The sequence below is a fragment of the Scomber scombrus genome, chromosome 15 (genome assembly GCF_963691925.1).
Source record: "Scomber scombrus chromosome 15, fScoSco1.1, whole genome shotgun sequence".
NCBI classification, from domain to species: Eukaryota; Metazoa; Chordata; class Actinopteri; order Scombriformes; family Scombridae; genus Scomber; species Scomber scombrus.
In genome coordinates this window covers 28432064-28449677 of record NC_084984.1, presented here as the reverse complement: position 1 = coordinate 28449677, position 17614 = coordinate 28432064, and the positions used below count along the sequence as shown (strand labels likewise).

The following is a 17614-nucleotide window of genomic DNA, read 5'->3' as shown; positions in this document are numbered from 1 at the left end:
AAACTTTAAAAAAAATCTGAGTGAGCAGGAAGCTGAACTTTAACTTCTATGATGTTTATAACAGTAAATGTAAAAAATGACAGTGAATGCATCAGCAGTAATGTTACTGTAGTGTAAAGAACAGCAGCAGATAAACAGTTGAAAGCAAAGAACTGCAGGGTTACCCATATATTTATTTATTTATTGTAGCGGCCCACCACAATGATAATGTGGGCCGCCACAAAATGTCAGTTAGTGTCATAAATGAAGTCGGATTGCAGCTCCAGTCTGCTGGCTAGCTTCAGCGCGGAGGGTTCGTTTGTTTTCAACACCAGCGTAGAAAGAGCTTTGGCTGTGAGATCTGGTGGGCCAGATCTGGTCCAACATATCGCGAGCTGCTCCACTGACAGCGCTGCCAAACCCTGAAGGCAGATGTCTGGATTCATTTCAGAAAATTGATTGAAAATAGATTTTCCGATTCAGAATCGGAAAATCCGGCACTGCTCCGGGGTTCACGCCACACTTTAGTTGATTTCCTGGCCAACGCGGTCTACTCACTTTTTAGCGATGAGGCTCGACTCCTGAGTTGGAGTTTTTTTGGCGGGGGACCTGCCCTATAAACGCCAAGGTCTGACTCACATGTCGCCACTTCCTGTTGTTTCAAATTAAAAGTTTCAAATTCAAATTAAAAGCCCTTTAGTTTTGGCTCGACTGAAGACTATTGTCCTCAGACACGACTGGACGTAGTTTCTCTCTTCTGACTAAACATTTAGTTTCAGAACTTGTTAACCATCTTATTAAACATGTTAAATCCAGCAGAGGTCAGAGGTCAAAGGTCTATTAACCTCCTTCACTCTCACACAACAATCAGATGTTCTCAGGCCTGTGTTGCACGCCACAAGATTTTTCTCTTGGCTTTTCCATGTGTGCTCTGGAGCCCATTAACAGAGACTCTGCGTCATTACTCAGAGCTGGATGATATCACCGGCTGACTGGTAGAGACTCAGTGCACTCTGGTCTTCAGATTCCTGTGGGGTTTAGTATGAAGAACAATGAGTGAGACAGTAAGTATTTGAAATTAAAGGATGGGGAGGGGAGGGTGTGTGACTCATGGAGAGACTCTCTGTTATGAAAAGGCTTCTTTTTGTAATTTCCTGCTTCATTCCGTGTGCTTACAAAGACCGGTTCTGTTTTTGGACTGATTCCAACACAGCTGCTGCCAAGAATTCTATTTTTTCTTTACCCGTATTGATCTGTGTTAGATAGCAGGGTTGAACTAGTTATGATTATCATTTTAATGTCTCCATGAAAGAGAGTGGTGGGATGGTGACTGATGCAGAAACCATATATAATGTGTAACTAACTCCGTCTAACACAGTCTCCATAATAACTTCCTGTGTTTCCTGTCTGGACGTACATCTGAGGTCTCCCGCTAAGACATGTTGACAAAACTGTCCCTGAAAATATGCCCCCCCTTTTTTGATTTGGTGCATACCTTCAGCTTAATGCTTTGTCAAAGGAACATCTGCTTTGAGTTTGTACACTTGTGTAGTTGTGAAGCAGAGCTGTGGGCCACAGCAACATTACCTCTTCAAAGTGACTGAACACACACACCTGATGTGTGTTCCTAACTGCTGCACCATCTGTAGTTTCAGTGTTGTGGTAAACCAGACCAGGAGAAGAAGGTTTGCAGCATTCTATGCATAAAGGAAAATCCATATATATATATATATATATGTATATATGTGGCTGTTTTAAAAAATGTATTTATTGTACAGTGACAGTTTAGAGGTGCGAGGTGGGACAGAGAGGGAATAACATGTAACAAATGTCTGCTGCTGGAATCAAACTGCAGATGTTGATGTTTGCAATTTGGCATGAGTCTTGACCGCCATGTATTTATTATTAACCATAAAATCAACATGTAAGGCCTTTTTAAAACAAATATATATGGTAAGGTACACTTTATTGATCCCCCTGGTGAAGTGATAAAAATGTAATTTAAAATACTATAAACAATAAACAATCTCTAAAATAATCTGTAATTATATAAGTCTACAATATACATACATTCCTTACACTATATACAAGTGTGTTAATGTTCCTGGTTTGGAGAAAAAAAACAAAAAACATACCCATACATATACAATACTTTTTAAAATGTGGATATAACCATCCACTTTTCTTATATATGTATATATACATTTTTAAAATGTATGTATGTATATATATATATATATAATCAGAATTCATGATTTCTTTGATTATATATGAATGTTAAGGAAATCATAATAACAAGCTATTGTTAGTTAAATTAGAGCTGCACAGCTCTGTGGATCAGATCATCCTGTCTCTCTCTGTCTCTGCCATGGTCACATCCCAGCAGTGATGCTGAGTCATGGAGGGGTCACAGTCAGGTGTTCATGTTGACAGATGGCTCAGGTGAAGAGAGACGCTGAGCGCCCCCCCCCCACACACACACACACGCACACGCACACGCACACGCACACGCACACACACACACACACACACACACACACACACACACACACACACACACACACACACACACACACACACACACACACACACTCGTTGTTAATTTATAACACCTATTTCTATGGTCATTGTAACAGAGCCTCTGTGCTGATACATGTTCACTCATATTAGTTTCATGTTTCCTCTCTTCATCTATCAATCATAGACCTCGCTCCACTTTCTAAACAAGCTTAATCATCTCAAAGTGAAACTGGGTGATTTATTCTGGTCTGTAAATCATTAATCACATTATTTGGGCAAAAAGGAAAACAAAAAGTAAAAATGATAATTAGTCCCAATGAATGTTCCATGAATCAACATCTTTTACAGAAATCCATTTTTAACATCACATTCCTTTTTTAAATCAGCTTTCTCTAATTTTAAAGAGCATATAGATATTTTGACCTTATTCATGATTTTAAATCTGTTAATAGACCATGTAATTGCAGTCTGTTCTACTTTGTAGATTTAAGATGATGGCCTTGAAGCATCACTTCCTGTAGAGGTCATGTCAAAAGCCTACCAAGAAATGATAGGATTATACCCTTTTATAGTCTTTCTTTATGAAGATCCCCATTAGCACCAGCATGAGCCATGGCTGTACTTCCTGGGCTCCACAACCTGTACAGTATATACTTATACATGCTGTAGCCTCATATATACCACAAATAAAACAGCTTATCTCATCTCACTGAATTTACAATCAGAACATAAATCCTTCTTAAATGATATCTTTATCCATCCTGTGCTTTGACACATTTAATATCAAGAAAATAAGGTATCGAAGTACATTTCTACTTTGACCCAGGTTTATAATTGATTTTTTTAGACCATTTTTACCTAGTTTATACTCTCTCTATGGATGTAGACTGGGGTTATAAGCCTGCCATTGACTGGATCTCCACCCTTTCTGCTATGCACCTATAGGGCTGGGCGATATGGACAAAATCAATATAACAATTTAAAGAGATTTTTAATTATGCAGGCCATGCGTCAGTGGAAAGAGTAGACAGGAGTCCCGGATGTCTTGCATTGAAAAGGTTTATTTACTTGATGAAGGAGAAGTGAAGGAATGATCAGTACACAATATGTTCTGATGCTCCCTTCAATTCTGAAGGTTCTGTCCTCGGGGGATATACTTTAAACCACACAGATAATGCCATGCCCAAATATGGGCAGATCCAACACATTTAAAGCATACAGAATTTAGTCTACTGGTCTACAGATAAAGACAGGGCTTAGACACCACTCAGGGCTTTTGTCCTCCATCCAACAGGGTTCACAATATCCGACCTCTGACTACAGTTACCTCTGGTCCGTTCAGAGAAACAGGCAAACACATATCTGACCTCGGCTGCTATAGCAACACTATCAGAAGGCCTCCTGTTTTCCCCAAAAGCAGCAGACCTACTGTCTACTACTATCTAAAAGGAGACAGTGTCTAAGATTTGGTGTGGCCTCGCGATGGCTGCAAAGCCTAGTTGGACCCAGAACATGCCAAGATGGAAAATTCCCTAACATCAATATTTTTGACCACTAACCTTAATATCGATATTGCGAAAATAATGTAGGGATCAGTGCTTTCACAAAATATTTACGCAATGAGATTTTTGAAAATCATCAGTAATGTGGATGTAATGACCAAGTGGGAATATCATTTTATTGTAATTTAGCCTTCAAAAGCAAGAAAAGACAACACTTATGCCATATCACCATATTAGCATATCTAGTCTCATATCACGATATCGATATTATATTGATCTATTGCCCAGCCTTATCTATCTGTTACCATTTTCAAAATTAAATTAAAGCAAATTAAAAAAGGAAACAAACCTTACTATATTACTTACTACTATAATGCGAGGAAATCTGGACTAAAAACGGAAAGAATTGGGAAAAAAAGTGTGTCTAATAAGCCTGTTTCAAGTAAAGGCCTGCACCTTCTGAGGCTGAGCTAAATAAAGGAGTTTACGGTAGTAATGTTAGTTTAGCAGTGTTCCTGCTGCTGGGCAGGTGCATGTGAATGAGCCCAGCAGACTGCAAGGCAGCACAGTGATAGAATGAGTGTCACGTACAGTGAGAGCTGTGAATTGGAAGGAGATTGATCGGCCTCCATACTCTGGAGAGATAAATGTTGCTGTGTCGCTGCAGCTGATGCTCTGTCTGTGTTTAAGAGAGAGAGGAGAAAATGACTCCTGTACAATCGACTCTTTTTAAATCTGCACATTTATTACTCTGCTCATACTGTCAGTGACTCGGTGTTAGATCAATAAATATCACAATCTCTCCTCATATTAAACATGTCACTATCCTCATGAGTAGAGCTGGGTTAATAAATCCATATATTCTATCAATATTGTGATATTACAAACATATCAAAACCTTTCAAATCCTTGTATTTCTGATTCTGTCTCAACCTCCCTGTCTTTCTGTCTCTCTGTCTCTCTCTCTCTGTTTTTTATATAAATGAGTCAGGGAGTCTAACTTTACTTTTAACATTATCAATGGAAGAGGAATGTCCTCCTTTCCCCCTCATCCTCCGCCCTCATGACAGGGTGGTACAGTCCTGATCAGTCTCTGCAGCATGATGTTAGGCTGTTTTTCCTCCAAAAGTTGATGCTGCTTCAACTTTCTTGCTAGAGGCTACTGCGGCACCCTTATGCCCCCCTCCCCCACCTGCAGCCTAAACAAACTCCCCCCATTCAGATCACTGTGGGCACTGACGTTTTTCACTGCAGCGCCTGATTTAGTGAGAATTCAGCCTAATATACACCAATAACTAGTGTTAATTTGCACAATTAGTCACAGAGTTTGCCGCTGAGAGGAAGTGCACATTACTGTCCACATCAGTGGACACACACACTCCCTGAGGACATGACTACTGATTGATGGACATGGAGCACACAGCAGGCCAGAGCTGAATCACCACACTTGATTTCTACTGCTGTAAAATAAAATAGTCACACAGTGGAAGAGGATAAAGCCAAGGTCATCCATATCCTGATATGAAATGTCAGTGTAAAAGAACATACTTCCAAATAACTGTAAACATATTCCATCTAAACAGGGCATCTACAGAATATCATTTTAAGAGCTGTTTGAAGTTTTATTAAAAAAGAAACAATGAGACTGATACATTTATGTAACCTAGCCTTTAGGACGGCATTATTCTGACACTGATGAGTTCATTAAAACAACACTTTGCAGATAATTGATGTCCCTTGAAATCGCTGTACAACCCAGGCTGGGTATTGACCCTCAATACTTTTGTTTATACCATCTGAAATGTGTGTGTATCACAGAGTGTCAACCTAATGAAAGCTGGTATCGAACGTCTGGTCCGATTCACAATCTTGCTCACATAGTTCCTGATTTTAATCATCATTTCGCCAATTTTAGACTTTTTTTTAGAGGAAAACACAGTCTTCACTTGCTCAATAAAGATACTTTTTATGTCTATATATGGACTTATCATATGATACATGGACATGACCTTTATCATTGTTTTGACTTCAGTATTGTCACACTTCACATTAGCAGCTAAGAGGCTATTCATGTCACATTAGCTAAACAAGTAGTGTCCTCCATTCCTCACTGTGTACGTCCTGAGTGGAGACTGTAGAAGAATTAAAGGTAAATAACTCTGTCCTCAACCATAATGACAGTCTGTGTTTTTACACAAGTGTAGCACCCACTCTCCAATCCCACCCCCCACCCCCCTTACATTATTATACAATTATATTATCATTATATCAGTGGTATAAAATGATCTTCAAATGACAATAATATCGTTTATCACGATTATTTCTGAGACAATATATCGTCCAACAAAATAGTTATGGTGTCAGGTCTAGTGATATTTGCTGAAGACATTAATGATTCTTTTGAGGTAAAAGCTTCATGTTAAACTTTTGTAAGAGCAGCAACATTCTCTAAGCTGCTGTGACTCACACAGCCGTCACAGCTTGTAATAAACAGTGCAGCCTCTGGGTCACATAACACATGTAACACTGTGCCATGAACATGATGCTAACCACTCACTTTTTGTTCAGCTCTTGTAAAGGATTTCAAAGCTGTTCTAAAGTCATGTTGTTAAGCTTATTTCTGTCTGTCTGACACTCTTTTATTGGCGGGAGGAGGAGGAGGAAGAGGAGAGAGGAAGACTGTGAAAGCACTCATTGAGGGCGTGGGATTGGTTTGCAGATGTCCTGTGTTCATCCTGAGGTCGTTACATGAGCTATAAATGCAGGAAAGACAGTATGGCTGTCCACTCAGAGAGTCCTGGCACAGAGGCCACTGACGTCACAACATTGTGTGAGCACAGGAGGGGGGCTTCCTGTGTTTTAAATTCTGTAGTAACACAAGGACACACACACCGCCTCTCTCAATGAGTGTGTCTGCTTTAAGCTTTTATTTAAAGTAGCCTGGATATCAGATGGGAAGACAGCCAAGTCAGAGCCCCATGTGTTCTTCCTTTTCAAGAATATACAGAGCATTTCTTCTATTTAGTCAAATATGTGGCATTGACTCTCTATTTTTCCTTCATTATGTGCAGAGAAACCCATACAGTGAACCAGCAATAATGAACATGAATGAACTTAAAGTCCGTGTAAAGTCAAATAAATATGTGTTCTGAGTTTGACATACCACAGAAAAATGTGTTGTTAACCACCCTGCAAAATTTGAATGATTAAAAAAATCGCCAAATATATGAATTAGGCTTCAAAGTTGTGTAAAAGTCTTCCTATTTCTCTTCGCCCAAACGCTGTGGGCGTGCCCGGCGAGTCCGCTGAAACCCCGCCCCCTACCAAGTGTCACCTGTCAATCAAAGTCACCACCTCTACCAGAAACATGGACGCTAGGCCTGAGAACTTTCTGCTGCTAACTCAGCTGCTAGCTCGGCGACTAACTCAGCTAATAACTCGGCGGCTAGCTCGGTGGCTAACTCGGCAGCTAACTCAGCTGATAACTCGGCAGCTAACTCAGCTGATAACTCGGCGGCTAACTCGGCAGCTAGCTTGGTGGTTAGCTCGGCGGCTAACTCAGCTAACTAGCTAACTGTAGACTGTAGTAGTAGTAGTGTGCGCTTAATGTATTTATACCTCTACAGCAGCAGAGGCGGGTTTATGCTCCGGTGTGTTACCGTGCTATTGGTCACCGGTTACATAATCAGGAGATTTTCAGTCCCGCCCATTAAATCCAGACACAGAAATCTTGAAATACAGTTTGTGAAGCCTAGCTCCACAATTCAAATCTAAATGGTTGAAATGCTTTTTACACCTTTTTTAGAAATACATTTATGACCTATTTAATGTGTTTAGAAGAAAATGTCTGAATTCACTTTACACTGTCTTTAAGTGTTCATCTATAAAAGTCTTAACTTTCCTTTGGAAACACTTCAATTAAACAATCATTTTTTTCTCCAGTTTATAGTCTCAGTATGTATTTCATTTCTTCAGGCGTCTTGAATGTAATTTTAGAATCATTTTCCCATTAAGATAGAAAGAAAGATAACTGTGTTTGGTGTTGTTGATGTCAGCCTGTCATACTTCCTTCTTCCACCACAGCCGCACTCAGGATTCATCTGCTTTAACCACATAACGCTGAATTTCAGGCTATTAAATGTCTGTTCAGACTTTGGATGACAGCACCAGTGTTTTCTCCACAGTTCAGGATTCTAATGTAAACATGATTTTCATTCTTGTGCTTCTCAGGAGCCGTTTGAGGATGGCTTTGCCAACGGTGACGAGCTGACCCCGGCTGAAGAGGCCGCTGCCAAGGAAGCAGCTGAGTCCAAAGGAGTGGTGAAGTTTGGCTGGATTAAAGGAGTGCTGGTCAGTGACTTTCTACACGATGATGTCTTAATCCACATTTTCTAAAGCAATCATTACATCTTTACTTGTGGTTACTTTCTTGTTTTATTGTTTTATTTTCTTCAAATCACAGTCAGTCAAAAACAAATGCAAATGAGCATTTATATGTCAGTGACAAATAAGGGTTGGCAAGGTAATCAATTCAAAAATCAGTTAAAACTAGTTTAAAAGCAGCATCAGGTTTGTTAAAATGTACATTTAGTATTTTTGTTGCTTTTATATCATTTGAAATTACATTTGCACCTTTTGTTTTAACCAAAAGTAAGACTGAATGGTCCTGAAAATGTCAAATGGTGTAACCATAAAAGAATGATAAATATTAAATATTTATCTACCTACAGTGTATTTAAGTGGACTTATACAAATAATTACTTCATTTAAAACATGTAAATGTTTCCTGATCTCCATGATTCCCCAGAGTACATGTAATATTTAGAACAATTGTATTCCATTACCTTTATTTAATATAAAAGTTATAATGTAAGATCATGCCAAACTAGTTGATATGGTGTTTTATTGACAATTTACTGTTTCTAAGCAAGTTGAATTATTTGGTACAAAGTTTTTATGGTTACACCACTTAGACATGTTTGCCATAATCCTCTAATATATTCTCTCAAAATGGATTAAAAGCAGAAATGTCATGATGGTATTCATATGTTTATTTTCACATGTTAGCCCCTTTAAATTTGACTAAACCACATGAACACTAAAAAACCTCATTAACCCAAACAGGAGACAGCTCACATTATAACTCATTAGTAATATGCTCCTTTTACTACTGTAATGTACAAAGACATCATTATTATTATTATAAAAAAAATCATTTGCTGTTCTAAATAAAAAAAAACCTGATTCTAAAAACGTATTTTCTTATTAGTTGCAAAATCTCGTCTTAACTACACAGACTGCAAAGTTCAAACTAAATACAAATAAATATGAAGATTTGCAGCTGTAATAGTTAAACAGCTTTACTGCTCTGTTGGATTCAACATTCCACTTTTCAAGCTTTACTATGTTTAGGACCAATGTGTGTGGAGCTTTTTGTTCTTATGTTCTCAACTTAATGCATCTAAATGACCTGGTTTCTCCAGGAAGTTCCTCCACCCACAAATATATTTCTAGTTCTTTCAGCTGCATGTTTGAGCTTCTCTGTGCAGAATGATGTATGTACACATCCATCTGCTGAAAGAGGAACGTTTCTCTGCTCCATTAAAATATCAATCAATCAAACTTTATTTATTTATGTATTTATTTATAGATCACCCTTCATAAAGGTTAATGTAGTTCAAAGTGCTTTACAGTTAGTTGATTGAGAAGCTGATAATAAGGCAGAATAAGTGACAACATATAAAGAAAAGGAAACAAAAAAAAACAAAGAAAAAATTAAAAGACAAAAATTGAGAAAATAGGTGATAAAAATCTATAGGAAAATTTAAATTAAATAAGTAAATTAGTAAATAAATAAAATAATTCAATAAATAAGTAAGATAAGAGAGAAAAGAGAAAGTTTAATCCACCAGTGCACATACACTGAGAATGGACTTTACAGGGAAGCAGGAGACATCTATATTTGTATTATAATATATGGGTAACTGGCTTTTTATAAGTAGAGAAATGAGGGATGAGGAATGCACAGCACAGAGCAGCTGAAAGGAGAGATCATTATACACAGAGTTAAGCGTCCTTCTATTTAAAATGACTCCACTCTCTCCTGCTGTGAAGAGGAGCTCCACTCTTTCTTCCTTTCTAAGTTTGGGAGAAGAAGAGAAATGTGCTGCGTGTAGCTCTACACTTCATATAAGTGTGTGTTGACTGATGACCCGCTCAGCCTGGAGTAACCTGCTCACTTAGGTGAATGTAAACACAGTGACTGAGGTAGATCACAGGTGTGAGGTGTGCCACTCTGAGCTCACATTCTGTTCAAGATTTTGGAGCGTGAGTGTGAATTACTGCTGGCTCAGACCGTTGCTGAGGGAGAAATCACTCACGGCAACGCGTTTGAATTTATTGAAAGTACCTGAGCAGAGGATGGCGTCATCACACCCTGTCTGCATATCATCTGTCTGCTTCTATTTTGACAAGAGGAGTCCTCACTTCCTCTCTAATATAAACCTTCATGTCAGGTAGCTGGCTTGTAATGGCCGTGATAGAGTGCTGCAGGAGAGGATGAGTATCACATAGATGTGCCCATCCCTGCAGGGAGAGGGGTCAGCTGAAGACCTGCACGCCTGCAGCTGGGAGGGATTCTGTATGTTCCTCAGCTGAGTGAGGGAATTAAAAACAAATAAATAAATAGAAGATAATAATGTGGAATGAACATTATCCATGATGTAAGTTTAACTCAGAAGTTTTCAGTTCAGTTACATTAAAAAAAAAAGGAAAACAAAATCAGCTTTTTGAGTTATGTTAGAAATATATAATCTTATGAGATGAAAGTGAGTAGAATGAAGTTGTACATTTGAGTGATAAGTTATTAGATTTTATTGTATAAAATAATAATTATAAGAATAAATTCATTTCAATGAAAAGGTAAGATATCAACACTATAAGAGTAAGAAGAAAAACAGTTCATTAAAGGGTCATTCTCAAATATTATAACTATTTTGTATCTTGTTGCCTTAAAGTTACGACTTAACCCTTACATACCATTCTAATTTGACTCATTTTTACTAAAGAGAAAACGTGTTTTCATGCAGCTGATCCACATTTTTGAATATTTGACTAATAATTATATAAAAAAACAACTCAAAATTATTTTTATTCCCATTTAATATCATTCATTGAGGTTGTTATGTGCTCCAGGATTATGGAACGTTGGATCATTATTGTGTGATTGTAAATATTTTTTTTCCATCAACAAAAAGCATAAAAACTAAAGATTACCCTCTCTTTGCTCTCTAGAAGCTTCATTCAGATTTAATCACCCATTTATTAATGACTGATGAGTTGTGAAGAATGATTTGAAGTTCTGAAATTATGAATAGAGACTATGAGGGGAAATGATGGAATATGAACAGTATGTAAGGGTTAATCCCATATTGTTCTTGAGAATACAGCAACCTGTGTCTAACATGCAGCCTGTTGCTTCATTGACTAATCAAATAGGTGCAAGTGCATATTTGCTTCTTACATCAGAAATGAGTATCAGACATAAAGCAGCATGCAAGCAGCTGCTTTGTATATGAGCGCTCTTAGTGACTTTACATTCACCTCACACACATTCACATCTGGGCGGTGGTTCTTTAATTTCAGGAAGTTTCATTTAGTTGTCCTGAACCACATGTTGCTTTAATTTGTGTCTCAACACCTCTAAACACCATGTTGACATCTTGTTACTGTTCCCTTTTTTATTATTGATATTATTGTACTGTTGGAAAGTTTCATAAGTTAAACCCTGCAGTAACTTTATTTTCCAGTTAAACTGTTAAACTTCATGTACACACAGTAACAGTCCATCCTCTGCAGGTCCGCTGTATGTTGAACATCTGGGGCGTGATGCTCTTCATCCGTATGTCATGGATCGTGGGTCAGGCTGGAATTGGTGAGTAATGATCACAAATGAAGAGATGAGAATGATAAACACTGAGTGTGTGTGTGTGTAATATGGCGTGTGTAATATGGCGTGTGTACAAGAACAAAGAGGTGGTGTAAGACTGTTCCTTTTCAAATGTGTTGAATAATTGTGTTTTCGGCATTGCAAAGTCACACTGTAGAACAAAGACACCGCACAGCCTGTCAGACGTCAGATCTGACTGTTAAAAACACTCTGTGTGCTCAGAGAGAAACCGCAACATTTCAAGGACGTTTTCACGTACGGTACAGCTGCTCTTCAAAAACAAGAAGTTTGACTCTTCCTGTTTTGATGCTTTGTGTTATCAGCTATCACTTCACACCATGAACGCCTCACACACATCACATCTGTACTGGAATCATCAGGGCTTTTATTCATGACCTTTGGGAAGATAAATGCTGACTGACATGCAAAACATGTAGAAATGTCAGAGAGAATTTAAAGGGACAGTTCACCCAAATTGCAATAACATATAATAGAGGTTCATGCTGCACAGTGTTAAAAAAACAAACACTTTAAATATAAACAGTTTTCTTTTATGTTCTAAAGCAGGGGTGTCAAACATATGGCTCAAATGCCAGAACTGGCCTGTCAAGGGGTCCAATCCGGCCCGCTGGATAACTTTGCAAACTATGATGCAGGTTGGAGCAAGTTAAACTGTGAGGAGCCTACTTCATGTATAATGCTGCTCCCTGCCCAGAATGCAATGCTCTGAAAAAAAACATTGAATACTTATTGTGGTCATAACCATTCATATTCTGAACATCAATCAGCAATTTCTGTAAAAAATAATCTGAAGAATTGCACTCATTTTTATCAAGGCATCCCAGGCTGTTCATCTGTTTTGTAAATAGATGGTTTATTATAGTAAAGTTATAATATGTGTTATATGTTATATATTATATAGGTCAGTGACAAATAAGGCATGGCAATTCAAAAATCAGTTAAAACTAGATTTAAAAGCAGCATCAGGTTTGTTAAAATGTACATTTAGTATTTTTGTTGCTTTTATATCATTTGAAATGACATTTGCACCATTTTTTTAACCAAAAGTAAGACTGAATGCTCCTGAAAATGTCAAATGGTGTAACCATAAAAGAATAATAAATATTATATATATTATATATAGGGCCGGGACTCGATTAAAATAATTAATCTAATTAATTAGAGGCTTTGTAATTAATTAATCGAAATTAATCGCATATAATTATTTGACCTGAGAACAGTGAGAAGTAATTTTTTTCACATGGATTTTTAGTATACCATTGAATAATGACTGAATACATAAGCTTAAGCAACAAAAATATTGTTTATTTGTGTTCAAGTCCAACAGACCAGTGCAATTTTTGCCATTAAGTGTAGCAATAGCATATTTAGAAATATAGTACATTTCAGAAATTAGCTAGCTACCACACTAGCGTCCATGCTAGCTGCTATATGTTTTGCATTGAGGTGATACTTGAGGCTCGATGTGCTGCGGTGATATGCGAATTCCTTGTTGCATAGCTTGCACACAACCATGCTCTTATCCGCACTTCCATCCACAGGGCCAACCAAAGCGGTCTCATCAGCTACTTCCTTCATGTTCACTGTGGTTTGTTGTTGTCTGAACTACGCTAGTTGGTGCTCCAGTATAATCGGTCCGCCTGAAACTCATCCAGTGAGAAACGTTCCGAGGTGCAAAAATAATTGTGATTAAAATGCGTAAATTTTTTTAACGCGTTAATTATTGTGTAATTAATTAATCTTAATTAACACGTTAATGTCCCGGCCCTAATTATATATTTTATCACCTACAGTGTATTTAAGTGGACTTATTCAAATAATGACTTAATTAAAAAAATGTAAATGTTTCCTGATCTAAATGTAATATTTAGAACAATTGTATTCCATTACCTTTATTTAATATAAAAAGTTATTAAGTTAAAAAATGTAAGATCATGCCAAACTAGTTGATATGGTGTTTTATTGAGAATTTACTGTTTTTAAGCAAGTTGAATGATTTGGTACAAAGTTTTTATGGTTACACCACTTAGACATTTTTGCCATAATCCTCTAATATATTCTCTCAAAATGGATTAAAAGCAGAAATTTGATGCTGGGTCCACAAAAAAGGAATGAATGCAAATTTTTCCTACGTTTATTTTCACATTTTAACCCCTTTAAATTTGACTAAACCTCATTTACAAATATATATGATATATTATTTATAGATTATTATGCAGTGGGTTTACCGGTCCAGTCCAGTTGAGATCAAACTGGGCTGTATGTGGCGCTAAGCTTAAACTAAAAATGAGTTTGACACCCCTGTTCTAAAAAAAATAGTTACGAATTTTTTACGAAACCAGAATCAAGTAAAATCAGAATAAGTTTTGTAAGGTAAGATAACCTGGAAAAATAAAACTTTAACTATCTGCATGGACCGATATAGCTAGAGACAGGTGAGTAATAATGCTGTTTATTTGGGTGAACTGGCTCTTGCTGCTTTCATCAAAATTTAGTTACAGAGGTTGAACTGTTACCATCCAGCCAGGAGTGTTTAGCTTTGATGTGACAAAGACTTCACATAACTGCTACATTCAAATATCACTGTCCAGTAAAAGTGACCCATATTTACTGACATATGGGTGCTCACAGGGTGGTCATTTTCAAACCCCCACCTCCCCTCCTGCTCAGCACTTGTTGATAATTCTCCACTTTGAAGTGAAATATCACCACAAAGTGAAACATGTGGTGGACTGCTCTGCAGCAGCTCGCTCTGTTACTTTTCACAGTGATGGGAAAGCCTGTTAGAAAACTGTTAACAGTGTTGCACATTCTTTTTACTTTCAAAGTTAACACTGTGTTTTTTTTCTTCTGCAGTTCTGTCCTGTTTGATTGTCCTCATGGCTACCGTAGTGACCACCATCACTGGCCTCTCAACCTCTGCCATCGCCACAAATGGATTTGTACGAGGAGGTATAGTGATCTTTTTTAATAGCACAAGAGCTTATCTGTAGTCACAGAGGATGTGCCTCAAAGAACACCAAAATATTGACTTGAGTTCTCACAGAACATTCAGCCTATGCCTGATGTGGAACAAGATAATCCACCTGTGTGATTTTAACCAGCGTGAGCAGCTATCAGTGTACAGTCATGTCGTCCATCGCAGAGCAGTGTCATGTGTGCAGCTCTGTTTGGACTCAAATGAAAGAAGGGTTCAAAACACACCTCTCCCTGTTGTCTCAGCAAGAGGGGAAATTCAATGAGTTTCCAGATTGCACAACTTAGTGTTGAAGTGAATGGAAGCTCTGACAGGGTGGTCTGACAGATATTCACAACAGCTCACACACAGCAGGCTGTGGACTAGTTCAATATTTCATAGTGAGGTGGAGATGCATTCAAATCAGAGTAGACATGATATTCTTGTTGTCCGCATATTAGATTCCTGCCTTTTTGTTGGTTTTGATGTATATTATGTGATCCATATTGATAGTGGTTATATTTTGCCATTAAAAGCAGTGTGTAGTCGGCTCACTTTTCAGATGTCTATGAGTTGTTAACAGCTTTTTCCCTCTAAACTTCTCACATGGTTTCATTTCAATAAATGTTCAAATGATTCAATATTTCAGCAAAAATCAAAGATTAGAGAAAATGTCCAAAAACTGAAAACACATTTGTGTATCAGAATTTATAATCTCATCACTCATAATACTACAGTACTTTTACTGTAATACTTAAACTACATCACTACATTAAATGCTGTGTGTTTATAAAGACCAACCAACAAATTCTGCATAGTATATCTTTAAGTAAAACAAGTGCTCATAACAGCTACTGAGTTTTCATATTGGTTTCTCTCCAGTGACTTTCTGCTGGTTACATTCAGGCAGGAGGATACATTAGAAAAATATCAAAGCATGGATTTGTTGAAGCATGTTACATTACAGTTACATTTTGTAATTGTTGTCATATTAAAATGTAGGTGCTGAGTCATGTTTACTGTCAAAGTGTCTTTATCTGTTTTCCTCCCCCTGGTTCTTCCTTCTACTTCTGTGGGTCATTTTGTTCTCTTTACAGACACATGGTAATTTCCCAAATCCTTTCATGTTTGTCCCGTATTAACAAAAAATAGTAAATCTGTTTAAACTGAACGTTGTTTGTACTATGACAGAGCAGAGATCCATTGTCCACATATCCAAATGGGTGGGGATGTAAAACAAGTCAGTTCTGCTCAGTGAAGTGTGAGATTTTAATCATATAACTTGAAACTCTCTGTATCACAGTCTGCCAGAGCCTGTTTGTGTTGTATCACTTCAAATATTCTAGGTATTCCATAAAAGATTTGGCTGCTGATTTTCTGTATTTTTCTTCTTTGGAGCCGTTTCGAATAGTTAATAGACAACAACAGAGGAGTATGGCACAGAGGAATAAGATCTATCAGGCTACTTGTTAGTAAGATCAGTCCATTGTTGATGTGGATCAAGAACCTGAGATTGAGCAGTGATAGATGATACACCCACTTGGATATTATTTCTGCATAATTGAATGCATAATATCCAGCTGGTAATGATCATTCTCTTACCACCTGGTGACTGGTTGAACCAGAATGAGCTCCAGTTGTACACGTGGCCATAAAAGTATCACATTTGATTCTCCAACACAGAATGTCTGCACAAACACACTTTAAATGCTGCTGAAGAGTCCAGCCAGGCCTGCTTGTAACTCTAAGCTGCTTTGTTTTAGGTTAGTGTTACTACAGGGTAGAGCCCTGTGTTAGAAGTAAGTGGCTGTTCTAAACAGCTGATTAGCAGTGTGATATGTGACCCCGGAGCTAAAATAACCTTGATGTGGAGCGTGGGCTGCTCTGGAGACCTCTGCCCGCTGTTGGGTTTGTGAGGCTGTGATGTCCTGCAACACGCCGCACTCTTAAGAGGGGGGCGCATAATCGACCTGCGTTCTAATTGCGCTAATGGAAGCCTCTGATGCCCTGCTTGTGTAAGTCTGAGGGTATTTAAGTAGATGAATCAGGCTCTAACTCTGGTCATGACACAGAGGACAACTCACAGGACCTTTAGCTGTACTCTGGGAGGAACTGACAGATGTAAGATAACAACTGCTGATAGTGATTCTCCAGTGCAATCCACCAATCCAATCGCGTCATCCTCCTGCTATGTGTATAAGAACCCGACCGATATATCAGTCAGCCGATATTGACCTATCACAGATATATTATAATACGGATATATTTATGTTTTTTATACAGGCAGCATTTTATGCATTTGACCCTGTTTCTTAATTCAAGTTTAATATATGCATATGTTGTTTTTTTGTTTGTTTCACATGTTGTTTTTTCATGGATAATTCTAATTATTAAATTCCCACACAAGTTTACTGTTTTAGTGCACTGATGACATTTTATACAATAAAGCTTATTGTTAAACTGTAGAATATCATACATTTATTACATTTCAGGTTTCATTACAAAAAAATGAGTGTTTATCTATATATTCTGTACATGTTACATTAACGGCTAATATATAAATACTGGCATTTTTTTATTCCCTAAGATCGGTATCTGCCCCAGAAAAAAAACAGTATTGTCCAGGCTCCAATCTGTATGAACATGCTGTTAACTTGTCCAACAATTTGTCCATTTCCTTCTCTTTCC

General features: G+C 37.6%; 1 protein-coding gene across 2 annotated transcripts in view; it reads left to right on the top strand.

Moving 5' to 3' along the window:
* slc12a2 (solute carrier family 12 member 2) overlaps positions 1-17614 on the top strand; it is a 75358-nt gene that overhangs the window by 24838 nt on the left and 32906 nt on the right. For both annotated transcript variants that reach the window (XM_062435104.1, XM_062435103.1), the window contains exons 2-4: positions 8232-8351; positions 11859-11934; positions 14827-14922. In XM_062435104.1, coding sequence (XP_062291088.1) covers positions 8232-8351; positions 11859-11934; positions 14827-14922 — 292 coding nt within the window. The remainder of the gene's footprint in view (positions 1-8231; positions 8352-11858; positions 11935-14826; positions 14923-17614) is intronic.